This window comes from Watersipora subatra, chromosome 7, assembly GCF_963576615.1.
Source record: "Watersipora subatra chromosome 7, tzWatSuba1.1, whole genome shotgun sequence".
NCBI classification, from domain to species: domain Eukaryota; kingdom Metazoa; phylum Bryozoa; class Gymnolaemata; order Cheilostomatida; family Watersiporidae; genus Watersipora; species Watersipora subatra.
The window spans coordinates 24,543,712-24,563,628 of NC_088714.1; the positions used below are offsets into that span (position 1 = coordinate 24,543,712).

At 32.8% G+C, this 19,917-nt stretch overlaps 2 protein-coding genes across 2 annotated transcripts in view; one reads left to right on the top strand and one right to left on the bottom strand.

The window, feature by feature from the left end:
• LOC137400230 (uncharacterized) overlaps nt 1–12,100 on the top strand; it is an 82,784-nt gene extending 70,684 nt beyond the window's left edge. Inside the window, exon 10 of the mRNA XM_068086557.1 lies at nt 11,695–12,100. Coding sequence (XP_067942658.1) covers nt 11,695–11,709 — 15 coding nt within the window. The 3' untranslated portion in view covers nt 11,710–12,100. The remainder of the gene's footprint in view (nt 1–11,694) is intronic.
• Nucleotides 12,101–15,509: 3,409 nt separating this feature from the next.
• On the bottom strand, nt 15,510–18,683 carry LOC137400233 (glutathione S-transferase 1-like). Its single transcript, XM_068086564.1, has 5 exons — nt 18,623–18,683; nt 17,315–17,470; nt 16,694–16,792; nt 16,376–16,617; nt 15,510–15,739 (listed from the first exon to the last, which is right to left on the bottom strand). Exons 2-5 carry the CDS (start codon nt 17,448–17,450, stop codon nt 15,575–15,577), a joined length of 642 nt encoding a protein of 213 aa, XP_067942665.1. The 5' UTR covers nt 17,451–17,470; nt 18,623–18,683; the 3' UTR covers nt 15,510–15,574.
• Nucleotides 18,684–19,917: the final 1,234 nt, after the last annotated feature.

Genomic DNA, 19,917 nt, shown 5'->3' on the forward strand with positions numbered 1-19,917 from the left:
TTGTATTTGTTTTGTATTAATGATACTCATGTTCACATTCACTTTAAATCACATTGTTTTTACTATGCCAATCTTTTTAAGAAAATGCGTACTTATTTGCCAATATAAATAGCTTTCAAAATGCATCAAATTACTGCTCAGGCGCCAAAGAGTAATGGTATATGTTTTAAATAGAGAAAATAAAGTGAACCACCTGTAATAATCAAGCCGGATCATATTTTCAAAATATAACATCTGAATTGATGTTGCACACAAAGATCACTGTTATCATAAACTATACAGACATAGATCGATGTTGTCAAATATTTCTCATGGAAACATCCTATTTGACATTCGCAAGAATTTTTTATAGATTGCAGTGTAGCAAACTAATTTTAGATATCAATAGTGCAATAATTTACTTATTGTTCTATTGTTATTGTGATTGCTAATTTGAACTAATCAGTTTTATGAGAATTATTTTATAACTGGTCATTGACAACTTTGGTTGTAAATTTTATCTACAGTTTTAATGTTTGGAAAACCCATCTAATTGTACTTTGTGTTACTGATAGTTGCTCTTTTTTCCATAATTACTTTGAAAAAGTCTCACGGCATTAGTGAATATTTGATGCTGTTTGCGATTTGTCTGACCCAACATGTTATCGCTTCTCAATCTTTGCCTGTCATACCTTGAGCCTGTAGTGTCTTGCTTATGATTATGCAATATCGAAGAATCAGGAGTTAAATCTGGAGAACAAAGAAACTTATTCAGTACTGATGGTCATATACAATAACAAGATTATAACGTTTGATGCTTTATACACCAATCAAAGACAAATCAAATGTTTACTCTCATAAAGTTTGCTCTTGCTAGCATATACAATTTACAAATATTTGATGAATTTAGTATTTTCTATCTACTTTGCTCTACAGTATTCTATTCTGCGCAAAGCTTTATGGTTAGCTAAAATGCAAGCAGACTCAGCAAGTGAGACATGTTGTAAATGCTATGGTGGCTTCAAAATCCCCAGACACTGCAAATAGTTTTTAAGAATCTATCCAGGTGCCAGGTTTTAAACTTTATTTGCAACATCACCTAGCTAGCCTCAAACAGGAAATATTACATTTGTTTTGGATTAATGATAGTCGTGCTCACGTTCATTTCAGATCACATGATTTTCACTAAGCCCATTTTTTAAGGAAATGCGTACATATTTGCCTATCTAAACAGCTTTCGCAGTGCATCAAATCACTGCATAGTTTCTGAAGAGTTATCACATGCATCTTAAATAGAAAAAATAAAATGAACAAAAGCTAACAATCAAGACAAATCATATTTTTAAAATATTTCATCTAAATTGATGTTGTTCCCATAGACTACTATTATCATACGCTATACTGACATAGGGCAATATTGTCAAATGATTTATTTGATAACATTATGAAAAACAAAACGTAATATGGAACACAAATTAATTCTTTAATTGGACTATCGAATTTACAAAGAGTTGAACAGTTACATTTTAAAACAAATATGAAGGGTATTTCTTATAAAACCTTTTTCAATTTCTCAAGAGAAATTTAGTATTTTGACAATTTTAATGCAATTTAACCATGAGCAACTTATACCAGAAGAAAATTATGATAGACAATAGAATTATATCACCCTAACTATAGAAGGTTTGAAGTCATGTATTTACTGATTTGCTTTAGTTTTTAATTTAAATTGCAATTGGAAAAAATATTTTAAACCCAAAATGCATGATTCTCAAAGTTGATTGTTGGAATAACACACTTCCAAAGTTTTTTTCTTTTGCATCACATTAGATAGTTCGGTTGATGTACCGGCTTGCACAGCAAGAACTTTAATAGTGAGTAATTATTGCAAAGTTGTTTTCTAGTGTCGTTGTTTTTGTAATAATTTTTGTTTAATATCCGTCGTTTTGGTATACTTTCAGTGTTGGTAGAGAATCTCCTGAACCAAGTAAATATTATTACTTTCCACTTATTTTCTGCTAAACATTAAGCAGCAAGGGTCCAGGTAATCATGATGCAACATCAAACAGCAACAAGATCTATTAATAGAACAAAGGAAATTATGCAATACGGTTACTTGCAGGCAATAATAAGATCATATGGTTTGCGACTTTTACACAGTCTCTCATCCAGAGAAGAAATTTTTTCTTTAAAGATATGCTCTCCATAACATACTACACTTAAAAATATTTAACGGTTTTAATTACAATGCTAATTTTATATGAAGCAAGAGAGGCTGATAATTGCTTATAAAATTCACAATAATAAAAAGTCTGCAGGAATGATACCAATTTGCAAAAGTATTTCTGATAATTTAGACACGAAGTTAAACAAAAACTTGTGTTGAGCACCAATAATTACCAACTGGTAGATCCCTTGTTGAAAATTCGCAAAAGCACACTTGCAAAATTGCCTGAAGATCCTTGTCAACTGTTTGTTATTACTGCTGACAAAGTTATTACTTTTGGTCCTTTACTCAAGGAAGGTCACAAGCCAAAACTCCTGTTTTGTCAATTTGTAATTTTGTTTGAAAAACTACACAAGTCTTTTTAGAAATTGCATTGTAACAAAATAATTTTAGATATCAATAGCAATAGTGCAATAACCTACTTATTGTTCTATTGTGATTGCTAATTTGAACTAAACATTTTTTTTAGAATTATTCTATAGCTGGCCATTCACTACCTTTGTTGAAAAGCTTACCTATAGTTTTAAAGATTGGAAAACTCATCTCACTTTACTTTGCGTAGCTCATACATGTATATAGCCACCCCTTTTTATTAATAATTGCTTTGAAAAAGTCTCACAGCATTGATAAACTTTCTGCGCTGTTTGAGATTTTTCTGAGCCAACATGTTTATGACTGTTGAAACTTTGCCTGTCATACATTGAACATGTCTTGTTCTGCTTATGATTATGTAATATTGAACAAGGATCAATTAAACTTAGGGAACAAAGAGACTTATTCAATACTGCAATCAGTAAAGTTCAGCGCTGCTCATGCACAATGACAAGATTATAACATTTTCTGCTTGTACACTAAATCAAAGACAAATAAGATCCTAAACTCTTATAAAGCTTGTGCTCAATAGCATAGACGCTTTACAAATATTAAATGAACTTAGCATTTTATGTCTACGCAGTTCTATAATATTCTATTCTGTGCGCGGCTTTATGGTTAGCTAAAAACCAAGCAGATTCAGTGAGTGAGACATGTTGTTAATGAAATGGTAGTTTGTAAATCTCACAGACACTGCAAATAATTTGTCGAAAATCTACCTAGGCACAAGATTTTAAACTTTATTTGCAACATCAGATAGTCATGCTCACTTTTATTTTATATCACATGGTTTCCACTATGCCCATTTTTTTAAAGACATGCGTACATATTTGCCAATCTAAACAGCTTTCACAATCCATCAACTTACTGCACAGTTGCCAAAGAGTTATGCCATGTGTTTTGAATCGAAAAAGTAAAGTGAACAACAGTTAACGGTAAAGACAAATCACCTTTTCAAAATATTTCATATTATTGGATGTTGCTCACATAGATGATTATTATCATAAACAATACCGACTTAGTTAAATATTGCCCAAGGTTTCACGTTGAAATGTTATACTTGAAAATTTATTAAATACTTAAAGAATTTGATAGTTACTGTCTATTTTTATTTTTAAAAACTTCAATATGAATTAAAAGCCAAACAGGCATAGCAAGTGAAATGTGTTTGACAGGTTGTATTTTGTTTCACAGATTCTGAAGATAAATAATTCTGGCAAATACCTACTTAGCGGACAGCAAATCACCTTTAGTTGCAATATTGTCTTTTAGCTGTACACAAATTATATTATATTTGTATTGCATTAGTGTTGTTGTCTTGTGTATGTGTGCCAATTTTAGGCTCAATAGTTTCTATCATGCAAATATTTGAAAGAAAATAAATATTTTTTAATACACCTAATAATTTTCGAACAAGAATTGGTAAAAATCCCAAACTAATAGGTTAAATGACATACACACCCATGATAATAATTCCAAAACCGAAATGAGGATATATTATTGCAATGCTATTTCTATTATTTGGTTAAACTAATGTTTGCAAAATTAATCGTTGAAACAACAAACACACCTCCGATTTCTCAATGTTTCATGAATTTTTTATGGATGAAAGTATACTTAATTTATTCATTAATATTCTAAAAGTAATGGTTGTATTTTAATTAACGGTTTTGATAATATTCGTAGTTATTGAAACAGCATTGAAAAATTTTATGACTGTATGTACAGTTATGATATTTGCTTTATGTTTTTAAACCAATGGCCATACAAGCAAATGTTCATGCACTGATATTTTTACCATCAATTTGGGAACATCTTATTACAAATGTTTTGAGATTGGTGGCGACTAATTGTGCTCTTATAATCATTGTGTAATGTTCCAAACTAATGGTTGTAATATAATAAGTATTTGTTGTGGTATTCATCTTTCTAAATTAGAGATATTTTATTCTTTGTCATCAAATGTAACAACAAACTGAAGGAAACTTTTTGTAACATCCTTGATATGAATTAATACTATGTATGCACCAGTAAATTTTGACAATTATTTCAAACCAATGGTTAAAAGATCATGCAAACTCGTGGTTATATTTGAAGCCTCAAATTAGCAACAACATAGCACAATGGCGTTGAGATGCTATATCACTCAAACTGCTTTTGTAATAATTGCTCAATATCCCCGAGCAAATGATTAAAAAATCATACAAGCTTTGTGGAGATAATGAAGCGAGCATTAGGGACATTTTATTACAGATACTTTGAGCTGTTGTACGACTGTGAGCGGAGTTGCATATTGGCCAACTTCCCAGAATAGTTACATAATTATAAACACTGGTGATGGTATTTTAGCATCTATTTGGGGACATCTTGTCACAATAGCTATGTGATGCTTGATCACTGTGTGTAGATTGGTAATAATTGATCAATGTTTCAATCTAATGGAAGCAAAATCATTCACAGTTGCAATATTAGTTTTAGCACAAAATTGGTGAAGTCTTCTCACACATTCGCTTTAAGATGGTTGGCGAATAAGTGTGCACTTACAATTATAGATCAATTTTTTCAAGCTAATGGTTCAAATACAACTAAAACTTCCTGTGATATTTGTGCCATTAAATTAGAGAGATTTTTCCACAGCCTAGATGCTTTGAAATGATTAGTGACTGTAAGTGAACTTACAAAAATTTGTAAAGTCATATGCATATGTGATAATAGTTCTGTGATCAAATTGAGACATCTTGGCATGATGAATTTACATGGCTTAAAACTGCACATTATTTTATCATAATTGGTAATGCGACCATACAAATGTTTAAAACAGCGTAAACATGTCTGAGATATTTGGCTGTCAAATAACGGCCATCTTACAGCAACGGTTTTTAGATTGTTCATGACTGTGATTTCACACATAATAATTGTTCTATGTCCCAAAATATATGGTTAAAATATCATACACACCTGTGAGAATAATTTTACCATCAAATTGGGGACATATTGTTGCAATGGTGTTGACATTGTCTATGACTGACTGTGTTCTTTTGTTCTAATTGGTCAATGTGCTCAGAAAACTGCTTAAAAAGCATATTCATTGGAGTTGATATTTTGGCATTAAATTTGGAACATCGAGCAGCGATGGTATTAGGAATGATGATGACTGTGATTTAAAATAAAATAATCAGTCAATGTCCCCAAATTAATGGTTAAAATATCATACACACCTGTGAGAATAATTTTACCATCAAATTGGGGACATATGGTTGCAATGGTGTTGACATATTCTATGACTGACTGTGTTCTTTTGTTATAATTGATCAATGTGCTCAGGAAACTGCTTAAGAAGCATAATTATTGGGATTTATATTTTGGCATTAAATTTGGAACATCAAGCAGCAATGGTATTAGGAATGATGAGGACTGTGATTTCAAACAAAACAATCAGTCAATGTCCCCAAAATAATGGTTAAAATATCATACACACCTGTGTGAATAATTTTACCATCAAATTGGGGACATATTGTTGCAATGGTGTTGACATTATCTATGACTGACTGTGTTCTTCTGTTTTAACTGGTCAATGTGCTCAGAAAACTTCTTAAAAGCACATTCATTGGAGTTAATATTTTGGCATTAAATTTGGAACATCGAGCAGCAATGGTATTAGGAATGATGATGACTGTGATTTCAAACAAAATAATCAGTCAATGTCCCCAAATCAATGGTTAAAATATCATACACACCTGTGAGAATAATTTTACCATCAAATTGGGGACATATTGTTGCAATGGTGTTGACATATTCTATGACTGACTGAGTTATTTTGTTGTAATTGGTCAACGTGCTCAGGAAACTGCTTAAGAAGCATATTTATTGGGATTGATATTTTGGCATTAAATTTGGAACATTGAGCAGCAATGGTATTAGAAATGATGATGACTGTGATTTCAAATAAAATAATCAGTCAATGTCCCCAAATCAATGGTTAAAATATCATACACACCTGTGAGAATAACTTTACCATCAAATTGGGGACATATGGTTGCAATGGTGTTGACATATTCTATGACTGACTGTGTTCTTTTGTTACAATTGATCAATGTGCTCAGGAAACTGCTTAAGAAGCATAATTATTGGGATTGATATTTTGGCATTGAATTTGGAACATCGAGCAGCAATGGTATTAGGAATGATGATGACTGTGATTTCAAATAAAATAATCAGTCAATGTCCCCAAATTAATGGTTAAAATATCATACACACCTGTGAGAATAATTTTACCACCAAATTAGGGACATATCGTTGCAATGGTGTTGACATATTCTATGACTGACTGTTTCTTTTGTTATAATTGGTCAATGCGCTCAGGAAACTGCTTAAGAAGCATATTTATTCGGGTTGGTATTTTGGCATTAAATTTGGAACATCGAGCAGCAATGGTATTAGGAATATTCATGACTGTGATTTCAAATAAGATAATCAGTCAATGTCCCCAAATCAATGGTTAAAATATCATGCACATCTGTGAAAATAATTTTACCATCAAATTGGGAACATATTGTTGCAATGGAGTTGACATATTCCATGACTGACTGAGTTATTTAGTTATAATTGGTCAATGTGCTCAGGAAACTGCTTAAGAAGCATATTCATCGAGGTTGATATTTTGGCATTAAATTTGGAACATCTTGCAGCAATGGTATTAGGAATAATCATGACTGTGATCTCAAATAAAATAATCAGTCAATGTCCCCAAATCAATGGTAAAAATATCAAACACACTTGTGAGAATAATTTTACAATCAAATTGGGGACATATTGTTGCAATGGTGTTGACATACTCTATGAATGACTGTGCTCTTTTGTTGTAATTGGTCAATGTGCTCAGGAAACTGCTTAAGAAGTTGTATATTCATTAGGGTTAATATTTTGGCATTAAATTTGGAACATCGAGCAGCAATGGTATTAGGAATGATGATGACTGTGATATCAAATAAAATAATCAGTAAGTGTCCCCAAATCAATGGTAAAAATATCATACACTCCTGCGATAATTTTTCTACAACCAATATCGGGATATATTTTCATGATAATATTTCTACTAATTTGTTAAACTAATGGTTACAAACTTGCTGATTAAAATACCAAACATTCCCTTGTGTTCATATTGACCTCTAAATAGTTGATGGTGAAAAGTACAGACTCCCTATTAGACTAGCATTGAGCAAATTTATGATATCGTGTGCACTTGTAATAGTTTGTCAATTGTACCTAAATAACTAATATACCTGTATACTAATACAAACACACTTTTCTTTTATGTTTACATCATACATCAGGAAAATTGTATGACAACATATTTGAGATTATTTTTGACGGTTTGCAGTTACAATAACTGGCCAATTACTTCAAAAAACATTGACTGTAGTATCATACATAATTTGGATGACGTACACGCCTTCAAATGGAACAAAGTTTATTTCAATAGTACCGAGATAGCTCAAATCAGTGTGTGCAGTGATAGTATTTATTTAACACTCCCAAGCTAATGGTTAAAATATTTTGCATGCTTTTGGTCATATCTGCACTAAAAGTTGAGTCAATCTTGTTATTAAATATTTGAATAGATTACAATTAAATGTATGGTTTTTGCAAAGATGGGCAACTCAATATATTTTTAAGAAAATGTAATAGAAGGCAAATTTTTTGTACGGATAACACGTTTTATTAAACATAATGATATTTTTATAAGGTAAAAGTTATTGGGCTTACATTAGGCATATTGGAGATACCAATGCTTCATTTCCAAAGCTTGATTCTAATATGTCTCCGCCTATGCTTGGCTTTTCATGCATGGCTTACAAACAAAGGAATTGCACAAAAGTTTAAATTAAAAGTGGTAATCATCGTGTGCAACCAAACAGAAAAGTATGACTAAAATTAACTGTATCCAAATTTATTTGGCTTCCTGATTTAAAAAAAATTACTCACATTTGCTTGCCTGGTTATTTTTACTTTTTTTTTAAAAAGTTACCTCATGATCACGCAATGTAAATTTTCTGATAGCTGCTTTTGGTAGTGATAAAATGAGATGTAGCAAAATACTTTATCGATTATAGTAATTAAATTTGTTGCCTATTCAGGGCTTAAGAGTTCTATGAAAACTATGTTAAAATGTTTACCTTGAACATACTCGCGTTAAATGTTGAAAAGTCTTAAATCTAAATAGACATCAGCCTGCAACCCAGGCCTGGCTGTTTGCAGTTCAAAACCTTAACTTGAACAGATCACCGTAAATTCTGTGAAGCAATTGATTACACTGAATTTATTACTAAACATAAAAGTCTAAGGTCGATTCAACCTTTGCGCACCATACATGTGTAGAATTAGTACTTTAAATAGGTTTAATAAAGAACTATTAAACTTCTAAGTTGACATTTGGGGAAAAATTGAGTGATGGATAACTTTTCAAGCACATTTACGAAAGTGTGGTAAAAGTATCACGTACCGACAACTCCAAAATGGTTGAAAAAAACAAAAATAAGCCAGAGTTATCTTCTCTACGCAAACGTCCCCATTTATTAGATAAAAAATTTATACAAGTGTGTGATGTGATGTCCCCAAAGTTAGTGTTAAATTCTCATGAGCTATAACTGAAAAACGGATAAGATTACAGCTCCAAAAATCAGTGCATTTGTAAACCCAACAAAAAATGTCTTAATATGTTATTTTTTAAAGCTCTTAATGATAGATGAAAATTGTCCTCAAAGTGATGGTAAAAATATCGCGTCCCCAATTGCATGCGTTTACAAGACTGTGTGTGCGTGCGTGCGTGCGTAGGTGGGTGCGTGCGTGTGTGTTTTATTTCATCACTTAGTAGAAATATAACATTAAGCAAAAATAAAGATATAGTTATAATATTGATTAGGCTGAACAAAATATTGATACTTAGTTCCTATTGTTAAAGCGTGATGAGGCCCACATGCGCAGTACACTGCGGCTACTCGAGGCGCTAGGGCGGCTGGGCCCACGAGAATTGGCCAACTTGAACAGCAGGTCTTCCCTCTAGGAATATAGGCTTAACAAATGGCTTTTCATATTTACTCTAAAACTAGTAAATGCAGAGGTTTTGCGTAAGTCTATTGGAAGACTGTTCGATTGTGATGGTACTCTGAATTCGATTGTTTTTTGACCTGAAGCAGTATAAAATAATGGTACAGGTATAGGTTGGTCTCTAAAAATCTGGTGTTATAGTGTAGATCCTTTTTGGTTTCGTCATCACTTGAATAAAATTTTGAATGAGCTATCAAGAGAATTTTATACTGATGAAGTTTGTCAACAGGCAACACAGACAGCTGAACAAACAGGAAACAAGATGAAGCTAGTGGTGGTTTATTAAATATTATGTGCATTAGACGCTTTTGTTATTAGTACGATATTAGTATTTCTTTCAGTAACAAAGTGGAGCATTTCCCCAAGACTCAAGGCAGTAATTAATTTTTGAGTTAATAAATGCGTTGTGTATTAGTTTCATAATACTTCTGGGTAAAAATTTAGAACATCTACTAATCAGGCCTGACATAGATCCTATCTGCTTATTTACTTTATTGATGTGTGTGTCCCATATCAGGTGATTGTCCAAATGAATTCTTAAGAATTTGATATAAGATGTCTCTTTCAACTCTGAATCAAATAATTTTATAGATTTTTCTAATTTAATTTTCTTTTGATGATTTCTCATTACAATGTACATTGTTTTGTCCATGTTTACTGTTAATTTATTTGTATTACACCATTGTTCAAGTTTTTTTAAGTTTATCACTGACTATATTATTGTCGTTATTCAAACTGTTAGAATCAAAAAATAAATTTGTGTTGTCCGCATATAGTGTAGGTTTTAGACGATTAGTAGATAACACAAGATGGTTAATATATATTAAGAATAAAGTTGGACTCAGGATAGAACTTTGAGGAACGCCGCAATTTATACCTGAAAAGCTAGATTTATAGTTTTCTATAAAGGTTACTTGTTTTCTATATTCCAAGTAGTTTTTATCCAGTGAATAGAAGACGATGAAAAGTGAATATATTTTAATTTGTGAATGAGTATAATTATTGTGGTCAATAGTGTCAAAAGCCTTACTAAAATCAAGAGATATCTCTGATACTGTTCTGCCATGGTTCTTAGCTGATAAACTTTATTTGTGAGCTCAATTAATGCTTGATTAGTGTTTCGATTTTTTTCTAAAACCAAATTATTTTGTCATAAGAATGCTGTTATTTCCTAAATATTGGCATATTTGTGCATTAGCAACTTTCTCTAAATTTTACTAAAAACTGGCAATATAGATATTGGTCTATAATTTGATAAAAGCTTTGGTGAACCCTTCTTAAACAAAGGTTTAACTTTTTCCATTTAAGGCTGTCAAGGAATATACCTAATTGTAAGATAGTATTTATAATATGAGCTAGAGCATAAGCTAAATCAGGTGCTGCAATTTTCACAAGCTTTGCTGGGATTGAATCTATTCCTGTAGCTTTATTTGCATTTAGCCCACGCAACAAATTCTCAACATAATCCCCGCCAACACTGCTGAACTGAAACTGCACGTCTGTTGGTAACAGATAAACATTTTCCACATTGTCTCAAAGGCCTGGAGTGTTGCTAAAGGCCTTGGCTAATGTAGCTCCTATGGATGTAAAATATTGGTTAAAACAATTGGAGAATTGAAAACATCTCTTGTGAGTTCTTAATTTCTGCATCGTTGTGAAGAGGTGCAGAATTGTGCAGAGGTGTGCATGCACAGCTCTGCACAATTCTGTGAATTTCGGCTGAACAATTCTGTGTTTTTGTTCATTTTGTGATTTCGGTCAGAACCAACAAAAAAATTGTCATGTGTGGTGGTACCTTAACTCTTTAGTTCTTAACGTAACTTTAACCCACCTTAACTTTTTGCATCCTAACAGTCTTACAAAGTAGTCTAAAGAAGACATACAAAATTGGAATGATTAATTTAATAATTGGATAGTTTAATATTCAATTTTGGTATTTAATCTATTAAATATTCAATTAAAAATAACTAGTGGTATGACTGTATGATGATATTTGTTGGTTTGTTTAGGATTCTGCTATTTAAAGACAAACATAAAGAGGCTGAAAAACCAACTGAAGTAGCACCAAAAAAGTCCATCGCTGTTCTTCCATGATTTGCAATACTTGGCATGCAAACTAGCAGATCGATTCTGCATATATATATCTTTATTATTATAATGAAATAGTTGCCACTCACGTGCTGCGTCATTTTTTAAAACATGCAAATGGTAAGGTTTTTCTATGTATATCTACGCGTAATATAAGATGTCATTTATTATCTGTAGATTTGACTATGCAACATTTATTTTTAAATTGAAGAAATTAACTTTGGCTTAATTGTTGCTTTTTATTAGCTGTGGTTTTTCATAGTTTATGTTATTTTAAGCGCTAGAAATTGCTGATCATATTTTATCTTAGAAATAAAAAAGTTTAAACCAATGAAAAACCATCTGCAACCATTTCCTCCTTTGAGGTTAGGAGGTGCAACCTTCTAACCTCCAACTTCTGACCTAACTTCTTTTATACATGTAGTTGTCTTCTCATGATCTTGTTGTTTTCGCATCAGAATAAAATAAAGCAACTGCCACATACAATTTTTTAAACTTTGCTTAAATTGGATTGGTTAGCTATCTATGTTTATGGCACTAAGACATAAGGAGTCAACGGAACAAATTGTAGACAAACTTTGTACTTCTCTAATGGCTTTATAACAAAATGTTGTCATGAAGTTTAGTAATTTAAGGCAGACTTTGGTAGATTTGATTCCCTGATTACGTAAATATAGGCCTGTAGGTAGGCCTATATAGAAGATGAAATGACGAATACAAAAAGTCAATTATGAATACACGATGACCCACTGAGATTTTCTTTTAGGGTTGAAGCAATATGAAAGTGTAGTGCATTTCAACTAACTTTTTAAGATATATATTGCAAGCAGTAAGCGACTTTGACTACTGACCACAGGCAGGCTGTCTTGTACAAAAATATAACTGCCCTACATTGAAGGAGACTACTAAAGTTTGCTTTACGTTGCTTAGTCTCTTACACTTTTTGTGAACCAAACAAATGAGATACAGCCTGGCAGTGCTACTGACTATGCACTATTGTAGTAACAAGGTCAAATAAAATTGTAGATACACAATTATATCCATGTTCCTTGGTGAGCTACACGCCGTCGTTGTTTCAAAAGGTGCTACAGTTGAGACTTGGAAGCATTAGTAGCAATATAAAGTTGTTAAAAAAGTGTGTGCTTGCAGCAAATGCAGTAAAGATAAGAGACTCGTCTTCTGTTGCCTTCATTCTTACAATGAATGTCTAACGGGACACTAACATAAATATTTACAGTGAAATGAAGTAGAGTTTTTTCAAGCTCTCAGAATCGTAACAAAGTGGACAACTGTTTTAATATGCATTTTATTTGTTCAGAACATAATCGTAACTACTCAATATTTTATGTAATACCACTTTACAAAAGTGTACTCATATTACAGCGTATAAAAGATATTTTTCCAATATAAACAAATACAAAATAATTAATGATGTATTTTTGAGAAGATTTATTCCCTTTCATGAAAGTGTTACCATTTATTCTTAACACGAAAAAACTCCGATAAACAGCTATGTAAATACGTTATATTATTTTGCTAAAAGATACATTTGTAATTAAAGATTTGCTTAAAAATGCTTACGTGATGTTTTGTAAAACAAAACAAAAAGATTACTGACTCAATTTCGCAACAACTTAATATTTGCAGTGGCTCAAAACCTTGTGGCTTGGCACCGATCATAGACCTATTAACTATACTAATATAGTATAGTTAATAGGTCTATGGTTGAGGGTGAGAAATGTTAAATAGCATGATTGTACTATATAGGTAGGTAGGAGGAGCAAAAGAATTCTTTTTTAGTAAACCAGTGTATAAAAAATAATACAGTCAAGTTGTTTCGTTATATAATTCTGATAACGCTTACGCAATTATGGCGTTTTTACAAACCCACATTTGAAATAGCAAGACAATCCACAATAAAATTCCTACAACTGCAAACAAATTATTCTAATTTATAGAATACTACATAAAAGCTAGTTGCATTTTGCTAGTCATTTAAATGATAGTAGTAAATGTTGGCACTCTAGCAACCAGAACATTTTCCCGGAACAACCATTCTGGGAAGATGCCGATAAGATTGCAAATAAAGGATAAAATATTTGACAGATTACAATAGGAATATTTTCCAAGACACAAAGTAAACTTGTATCTTGAAGTTATTGTGCCTAGATTTTGAAACTATTGTTCATGTGATTGTTCATATTATTTTATAGCCTCAGCTGATGTGATTGCTAAATGTGAGTGGAAGGGATCTGTAAATTACTGTTATATATCAGGGTCCAACAAACAATCTTTAATGATTTTGTTCAGCTATTATATGATGTTGGTCAAATGGGATTATAAAGCTGTGTTTTTTTCTGAAAATAATTATTTATCTACAAGTCAATTTGTCAAGCAGCAGTTTTTTTATGGCATTCTTGGAAACTGCAGTTTTTATAGCAATGTTAAAAACAGCTTTTCGACTAGAAAAAAAAAGAATATTGATAATACTTTAGTATTCCAGCAATGATAGTAATGATAGCTATCATAGATCCAAAATGAAAGTGTTTGTCTGCTTTATATTCATTAATAAAATGTAAGAAGACAACTTCTAGGTGCAGCTCTCACTGGTTGTGAGTATAGTGTGCAGTCACAAGGCTATTGTTATGCGAAAGATTTGAGTACACACAGATTAGGATTGACTACTCATTCTTAATTATTACGCACTTGGGCTATCTTTACACTAGCCAATTATGAGTCAGATTATGCTAAAATTTTCACCACCTTGCAAATGTCGAAAAACTTTCGACATTAATTAGCAAATTGGACGAAATTGGCAAATTTGTTAACTGTTAGATCTTTTTCAATTCGCAAACGATTGTTTGGTTGCTGGTTCTTATTTAAACAATTTGTGTACAATTCCATTTTCTCACACAATTACCTATAATGCAGCATAGCCGTTTTATGGCGCAATTGCTAGTGCACCTGGCTTCTAAGCCAAATATTTAAGTTCGATTCCCTTGAGATTCATTTTTGCTCAGCCTCTGAGCATGGTTTCAGACCAATAGACGGACACACCTCTTATTACCGTGGAGACTATCTGAAGGCACGGCGTCGCGCGGGTAATAAAATGATTACCCAGTAGATTTGGGTAACTTCAATTAGTTATTTGCTAGTCTAAATCTTTGCTGCACGGAGAACCGTGAAGCCCGCTTGACTTGCGCGTCATGATCTTGAAGTGTGCTAATGGAACTCTTGCAGGCACTGTATAATTATGTGCACAATTATTCCATAGCGTAGCAAATGCAATATAGCGTAGTGGTTAGCCTGGGTGTTTGCAGAAGTGGTTCAATTCCAGTTCAAAGTAAGTTTGGGTTCTTAAAACTTTTTTCTTATAGCTGGACAAACTTTATATATAGGTTATTATTGTACACAACTTTGTTGTGTACAAATTATTTGTACACAACTTACAAGTTGAGACTATTGAACTTCTGTTCAGTAAGTTTTGTCGTTACTTCTGTCAGTAAGTTTACTTTGTGAGGATGTGACAAGTTTTGACTTTTGCTGATGTATGCATAACATGAGGTCTACTGTTTCGCTTAACTGAATTTGGATAGTGGTTTATCGACATTGTCAAACAGGTAACTTTTAGCCAAGCAAGAAGCTTATTAGGTACCAGCCAATATATTTATTATCAGTATCAAGCTAGTCTTCACAAGTTGTTAGAAGTATCACTAATTTAGTATATATGGATAAATACAATAAGCAGTTCGATTGCAGGGATAAAATGTCAGTGGCTTGGGTCTCTTGGAGCCACCCTAACTAGATTAGAGTCTCTGGTCTTGAAGCCAGATATTCTTTCATAGTAGGATCATTTTCAAATTTGGACACGTATTCTACAACCCAGGGAGTTATCTCCATCGCGTCTGGGAATGCTGGTCTAGTCCACTCCAGTGTTGTGTAGAGCCACACGTCTGCTAATTGCATCTGGAAAAACCGTAAAAACTCGCTTGACCATTCATTTTTCTCTACTAGAAAAAGACGATAATAACTCATTATGTGTGTCCTGTTGTAATGATAGCTGTAGAGTTTTTACCCTGCTTGTCTTAAGTTGGTGCTTTCCTGTCACAGGTCTGGTCTCAAATGGACAAGTAGAAGAAGCAAAGGGTAAAACAAATTTGAATTATGTGAAGTTTTGTTAAGTTGTACACACAAAAGAATATTACTGTTTACTAAATTTTGCTCAAACAATTTCATAGAATAAATTATGTTAAACTATTACTTTAAGTATCATCTCAGTTGCTTCTTAACTTGCGAGCCAACTTTCAAAAACTGATAATGCAGCATTTTATGCTACATTTTATCGTTTTGTGACTCATTTTCAATCATTCACGGAGTTGCTGAAAACTCACCGTTCGATTCAAAATACACTTTTCAGGCCTATATTACAATAAAATTTAATGTATCATGCATTAAATTTTAATAGATGTAACAATAGAATGAAATACTGGATTTTGCCAGTCATCAGCAAAGAGCAATGTATGGCAGCAAACTAAAGTCAATGGTTGTTATTGTTTTTAAACGCTTGAAGTACTGTAACCACACACTTCTGCTAAAACTTACCTTATCATCAAGCAGAAATTTGTGACCTCCCTTCTTTTCAGAAATTGATCGTATGTACTCGATCCTCCGGAGATGTCCTTCTCTCAACTCATTTAGTATTTTATCACTGTCATCCGGCTCCGGAACTATTTTCAGAATCTTCCATAAGATAAATTTTGTAGCGAAATCATTGATGAACTCCTGAAGTGTTTCGACTATGAGATCATTGAGGGTTTCATCCCACAAGCCATTTCCAACAAGGCCTGGAAAAATGACAGCAGTTGAAACACACTGAAATCATGTGTTGCAGGTATAACATTGATGCCACTAGATGCTCACCAAGTTTTTTGCCAACATATCTGGAGATCGTAGTGGTCTGGCAGAGAAGGCCTTCCTTCGTGGTGAATATTGGCAATTGTCCAAGGGGTGGGTTAAGAACTACATAATAACAAGTACAATGCTAGCGTACATACAGAGCAAGGAGACATCCATCAACTAGAGATGCATTTTAACCTTGACAACATTAAAGCCGAAAGCAACTGGATATAGACGTCTTATATAGCACAATGCATATTTTGTTGAATTTTCTTAATTTTGTACTATCAAGTCGAAGGCAAAAGACGGTCAGACCTAAACCAAGCCTGAGAGAAGTTCTTAGTGAAACGCCAACCAACTCTTATACCTTTGATTCGCGAAGAGTACAATATGAAATTAAAGGCACAACATGGATCACAGGCTGAGCATAAAATAGCATAATTTTACATAAGTACATAAGTATAATTTTCCATATTACATTAGTACTCCAAAAAAGTTTATCAATTATTTTCGGAATGCTTAACCATCGTATTACTGGACTAATCCTAATTTATTTGCTAAATCCTCGCCTGTGCTCACTACATTGTTAAGCTCTTACCGAGAGCACTTGCAAGTAGACGCAACCTAAAAACATAATCTACTCACCCTCCCTCTTGCCTGGCCAGTCAGCCAAATCATGCCTCTCATCCACAAACTTCTCTCCAGCGAGAACATAGAGCATTCGAATTGGCTCAGCACGAGCTCTGACACTAAAGTAGACCAGCTTATCTTCGTCTGCCATTTTGTGACGTCTGAAAGTTTCTGCCAACATATTCATTCGTTGCACTCAAAAAGACCCACCTCAAAGATGATTTAAGAGAGTCAGCATTTTAATATACTAAAAAGCTTAGAAAAATCCCTATAAAACTGTAATAATATACAAAAAATAGAGTATTTCTACTTATAGTGAAAGTAGTATTAAAAGCGACATCAACCCCACATCCATCGACAGAGATTCAAATTTCAATAACAACGCAATGAGAATAATCGTAAGATTAAAATGTCCGGTAAATTCGAAGTTGTTTTTATACACCAAAAATATCTTGCATACAAAAATTTCATTCTAGGACAGTAACCAACAGCAATTAGCTATAAAAAGTATGATAAAACTAAGAAAACATTAAGTAAACCACAATAACAGCAATAAGTATTAGTAACACAGTGTTCCATCTTACCGTCAGAGCTAATGCAAGCAGACACCGGACTCCTTAATATACCCTTTACAGAGAAAAGCCAGTGGATTAATAAATTTAAATCCTGCAGCTAAGCTGTTACAAGCTGAAGGTACAACGTGTTCTTTCAGGAAAGTTAAACACCTTTCCTTAACAGCTGCTTGGCTTTGTGATAATTAGCTGCGCACCACTGGTTAGATAACTAGATTTCTAGCAACAAAAAACTAAGATACTTTTTTCCTTTTTGAGAATAATTATTGCATGCATGTCAGTAAGTTTTGTTTGAATATTTGTTTTCAGATTAACGAGTGTTAAAAACAATAAACTTAAAATTTGTTAAATTGTTAATGAAGCAGAATTTTGATCGATGGTTGTTTTCCTTTGGCATGGAAGGATGCACAGTTAGCTCATTTGTTCAAAGGAGGAGATACTAACAACATATTTCAGTACTCCTACTTCAACAAAAGTTTCTGAAAAGCACTTAAATATCCACATCTACTCCCATTTGTTTCACAATGGTATTTTACATCCTCATTTTTAAAAAAAGTCACTCGTGTGCTGATGCTGTTCATAAACTGATCTCAAACTTTTTAGGTTTTAAAACAATATAAATAATTTAACTAAAATTAGCATTTATTAGTTTCTCAGTATTTCATCACAACGCATCTTGAAAGTCTTTTTTGCTACCAGAGCAGGTATGGTTAGAGTTTAATTAGCCATCTAGAGTACTCTTGATACTTACCAGTTGAGTTGAGATATCAGTTACTAATGGTTTGTTTAGAATATTTTAACCAGCCTTTTATAGGCCCCCTATTTACTCTATCTTGCATCACCGTAGCTTGTGAATGACATGTGCGCATATGTGTAGTGTAGTTAGTGCCAAGTCAGTCCAGTATACGTGGCTTGTCGGTTTTTTATGCAATATTTTATTTATAAATGACTGATTGTCTGCTATATAGACGCTTCGTAAAGCTTGCATCACTTGCAGGAGCTTGCTCAGCTCCTACATTAGGACCAGCAGAATATAGAACAGGCAATCAAAGGAATGCTAACAATGCGGCCTATTGATTGGCCTATCGACAGCTGATCGTAATGTAGTCGTTAACCACCGGTAACTTAGTAAAAGTGCTGAAACCTTCCAACGGTGATCAGAGACAGATGAAAGCAATATATAGAGCAAGAAACTACAAAAGTACAGGTGGAATAAAGCATGTCATTTTAGCTAAATGGTAATTCTGGAAGTTGTAGATATTATTCTTTACGTTGTGATTAAACTTATTTGTATATAATTCGTTTTAGCTCATTATATACTCTGCATTATTTTAAAAGTTTGTCTGGCTTTAACATTTGGCACACACACTGCATAAGATTTTCAAGTACGCATGATATATAAACTGTAGCCTTCTGTGGCAAAATATTTTTGTTGAAAGTAACTGTGTTATGAACCCTTTTTCCTGTAGACATAATTTTTGCTGCAGGCTGCTTTTACTGCAAACCGTATATACTGTATATGCAGCAGGCCTTTTCTGCTGCAGAACCTTTTTATTACAATGCATTTTTTTAATAATATTGTTGCCTTAATTGCGGTACACTAGGTTAATTAAAAACTGAGCAGGGTAGGATTGTTATCACCATTAATAACATTGTAACCACTATAAATCTATAAACCACTATATATTAATAATTGACTTTCTAAATTATGATAGTTAAATGAATAAAAACATGTTCGATGATGATAAAAAGGTTTCTATTTGCAAGTCATCCTGAAAAAGTGGCATGTAAGGACAACTTCAGATTAATGAAGGCGCAGAGACTTTAACTGTTGCTCAATGCATATCTACTGCACACCCACACTAATAGGAACTAACATCAACATCGATATTGATAGAAACTCTATGTCAGTGTAGTCAACTTTTGACACATAGTACAACTAGATGAATGCCTGGCGTTGCACAAATAGTAAAAAAGATTTTGCACAAAAGGTTTATTTTTAATCAACATAAACAACATTTACCATTCTAACTTTTAAACAAATGT